Below are 3,056 nucleotides of genomic sequence, written 5' to 3'. Positions count from 1 at the left end.
CCCCCCCCCCAAGCAAAGATTATATACCACCAGACAGCTACCACATGGCCCCTGATGCCCTCGGAGGATGTTTGTTTACAGTGGCTGGACAAGTAATTTACCCTTGTGCATGCTGCTGACATGCTTTCAGGACTACTGATTTGTCAACTATACTGGTCTGTAATAGTTTACCTGGGTTTAGACAGAGGCTTGGGGAGGCTCTAGTGTAAATAGACAAGTCGGAGAATAACAAGGCCTTAATGATTACCATACATCGGTCAGATTTGACTTCTACTTTCTCAGATCTTAATACAACAAGGCAGAGAACTGCCAAGATTTCCTATTAACACACAATGGACATTATGTCCATCACATATTATTTGTAATATAGAATGTCCATCACATGCTTTGTGTTACTTTGCTGGTTTCTTCATCATGTCTGCAGATGGTTGTGAAATGAAAGGACCAATATTCAGTCATTATCACAAACCACTAAAAACACAAGTAGAAGAAATCACTTAGTAATAAAAGTATTGTTCAGGAACAATTTCCTATATGTAATAACGTCAATGACAGGGGGGAGTGATGTGAAAAGGTAATGTCTATATCTACAAAATTTCAAAATTGTCAGCTTCTGATAAAATTGTCTCAAGTGACCAATGATGTACATGTATTCAGAAAACCTTATTAACCTACAGCATCGATATCTTACAAAGTGTTCTGATAGGACCAAGAGAAATCAATGCATATTTGCTGAGCGTCTCTTCTGCCAATTCAAATTGGTATACATGTATATATATCTTGTTGCATATGTTGACAATCACAGTGAGTACTAATTATAAAACTTCCTAATTTTGAGGCATTTATTAATAATCAAATTGTTCTAAAGTTGATTAGTCAATAGAGGATGGAGAGCAACAAAATTAAGCTAATGAAACTGAATAGGACATGTGTATACCCCCAACCCCCTTCTACTGAAACAATGTACATGTATGTACCCCCGACGTCTACCCTACCGCCTTCTCCTAATGAACTGATTTACTTCTACTGAGACAATGTACATGTATGTCCCCCCGAAGTCTACCCTTCCGCCTTCTCCTAATGCACTCATTTACTTCTACTGAGACAATGTAAATGTATGTACCCCCGACGTCTACCCTACCGCCTTCTCCTAATGCACTTATTTATTTCTACTGAGACAATGTACATGTATGTACCCCCAACGTCTACCCTACCGCCTTCTCCTAATGAACTGATTTACTTCTACTAAGACAATGTACATGTATGTACCCCCGACGTCTACCCTACCCCTTCTCCTAATGCACTTATTTATTTCTACTGAGACAATGTACATGTATGTACCCCCAACGTCTACCGTACCGCCTTCTCCTAATGAACTGATTTACTTCTACTGAGACAATGTACATGTATGTCCCCCCCGACGTCTACCCTACCGCCTTCTCCTAATGCACTCATTTACTTCTACTGAGACAATGTACATGTATGTCCCCCCCGACGTCTACCCTACCGCCTTCTCCTAATGCACTCATTTACTTCTACTGAGAAAAATGTACATGTATGTACCCCCGACGTCTACCCTACCGCCTTCCCCTAATGCACTCATTTACTTCTACTGAGACAATGTACATGTATGTCCCCCCGACGTCTACCCTACCGCCTTCTCCTAATGCACTCATTTACTTCTACTGAGTCAATGTACATGTATGTACCCCCGACGTCTACCCTACTGCCTTCTCCTAATGAACTGATTTACTTCCACTGAGACAATGTACATGTATGTACCCCTCGACATCTACCCTACCGCCTTCTCCTAATGAACTGATTTACTTCTACTGAGACAATGTACATGTATGTACCCCCAACGTCTACCCTACCGCCTTCTCCTAATGAACTGATTTACTTCTACTGAGACAATGTACATGTATGTCCCCCCCGACGTCTACCCTACCGCCTTCTCCTAATGAACTGATTTACTTCTACTGAGACAATGTACATGTATGTACCCCCGACGTCTATCCTACCGCCTTCTCCTAATGAACAGATTTACTGAGATACTGTATATAGCTAGCCCTGATAAAATTCCCTCTTTTAATCGAAGTTTAACTGGTATCCACATCCTTCTGTAAGAAGCATAAAGAATCCTCCCACCGCCCTCTAATGAAACATATTATCATTCACGGACATTAAAACTCGGCACAATAGCAATGATTCTTCAGTAATTTTACCTGCTGTTTCCGTTCTTGTCTGCATGACGGAACACAATTAAGATTTAACATCAGTACAGACCTCCATGTTTTTTTTCAAATACATTACATGTTCTAAGGTACATGTAAAATTTGGATGAATGCATAACACTGCACGGGGTCATGTGTTTTTTGAGTCAGAGATCTGTTCTTGGAATGTTGGGCCAGCATACATGTACATGGTAAAGCTTGAATCATCTGGTACAGTAAAATCACTGAACCTGTCTGAACCAAACACTAAGTACACTATGTTCATTATAACAAAAATATGGATCTGACTGCAATTTCAATTTGCTGGAAATTAAATGTATACAATGTCAACCTTATGTTTCTGCACACTTTTCCGTTCCAAAAGATTTTATCTGGATGAAAACTCTAAAGATTTCCACTCTCCATATAATGCAATATATATATACAAATTCCCAGATTTAGAATCCCTGTCCCACTGTAATGTGTTTTTCCTATATATAGCCACCTCCCTTTCACTTCCACCTAGATAAAACTGTAGCAGTTTGGTTGATTGTATGTAGGGTTTAACGTTCTATTGACAGTTAAGGTAATTTAAGGACATGCTCCCATGTGTGTTGTGTATGTGTGCATGCATGCTGGAGGGTGGGTATGTTGGTATATTTGCCTTCTTGTGATAGCACGGATCTGATGCCGACTTAATAGTAATATATATCTCACTGAAATACAATACCAAGGGCACCCATGGCCAGCACAGCATTCCGCCCAGCCACGTTATACTGACAACGGGTGATCATAAACCAGTTAACGTTGTTGTGAATACCCCAAGTGCTGAACCCTAATGAA

General features: G+C 40.3%; 1 protein-coding gene across 1 annotated transcript in view; it reads right to left on the bottom strand.

Moving 5' to 3' along the window:
* Nucleotides 1-2,265, bottom strand: part of LOC110464427 (14 kDa phosphohistidine phosphatase-like) — a 49,432-nt gene extending 47,167 nt beyond the window's left edge. The window contains exon 1 of the mRNA XM_021519635.1: nucleotides 2,226-2,265. Within this exon, the coding sequence (XP_021375310.1) occupies nucleotides 2,226-2,250 (25 nt within the window). The 5' untranslated portion in view covers nucleotides 2,251-2,265. The remainder of the gene's footprint in view (nucleotides 1-2,225) is intronic.
* Between the last annotated feature and the right edge of the window lie 791 nt (nucleotides 2,266-3,056).

Source organism: Mizuhopecten yessoensis, unplaced genomic scaffold (genome assembly GCF_002113885.1).
Source record: "Mizuhopecten yessoensis strain PY_sf001 unplaced genomic scaffold, ASM211388v2 scaffold10987, whole genome shotgun sequence".
Classification (NCBI taxonomy): Eukaryota; Metazoa; Mollusca; class Bivalvia; order Pectinida; family Pectinidae; genus Mizuhopecten; species Mizuhopecten yessoensis.
The sequence above is the reverse complement of the archived record's forward strand: the minus strand, read 5'-3'. Positions and strand labels throughout refer to the sequence as shown.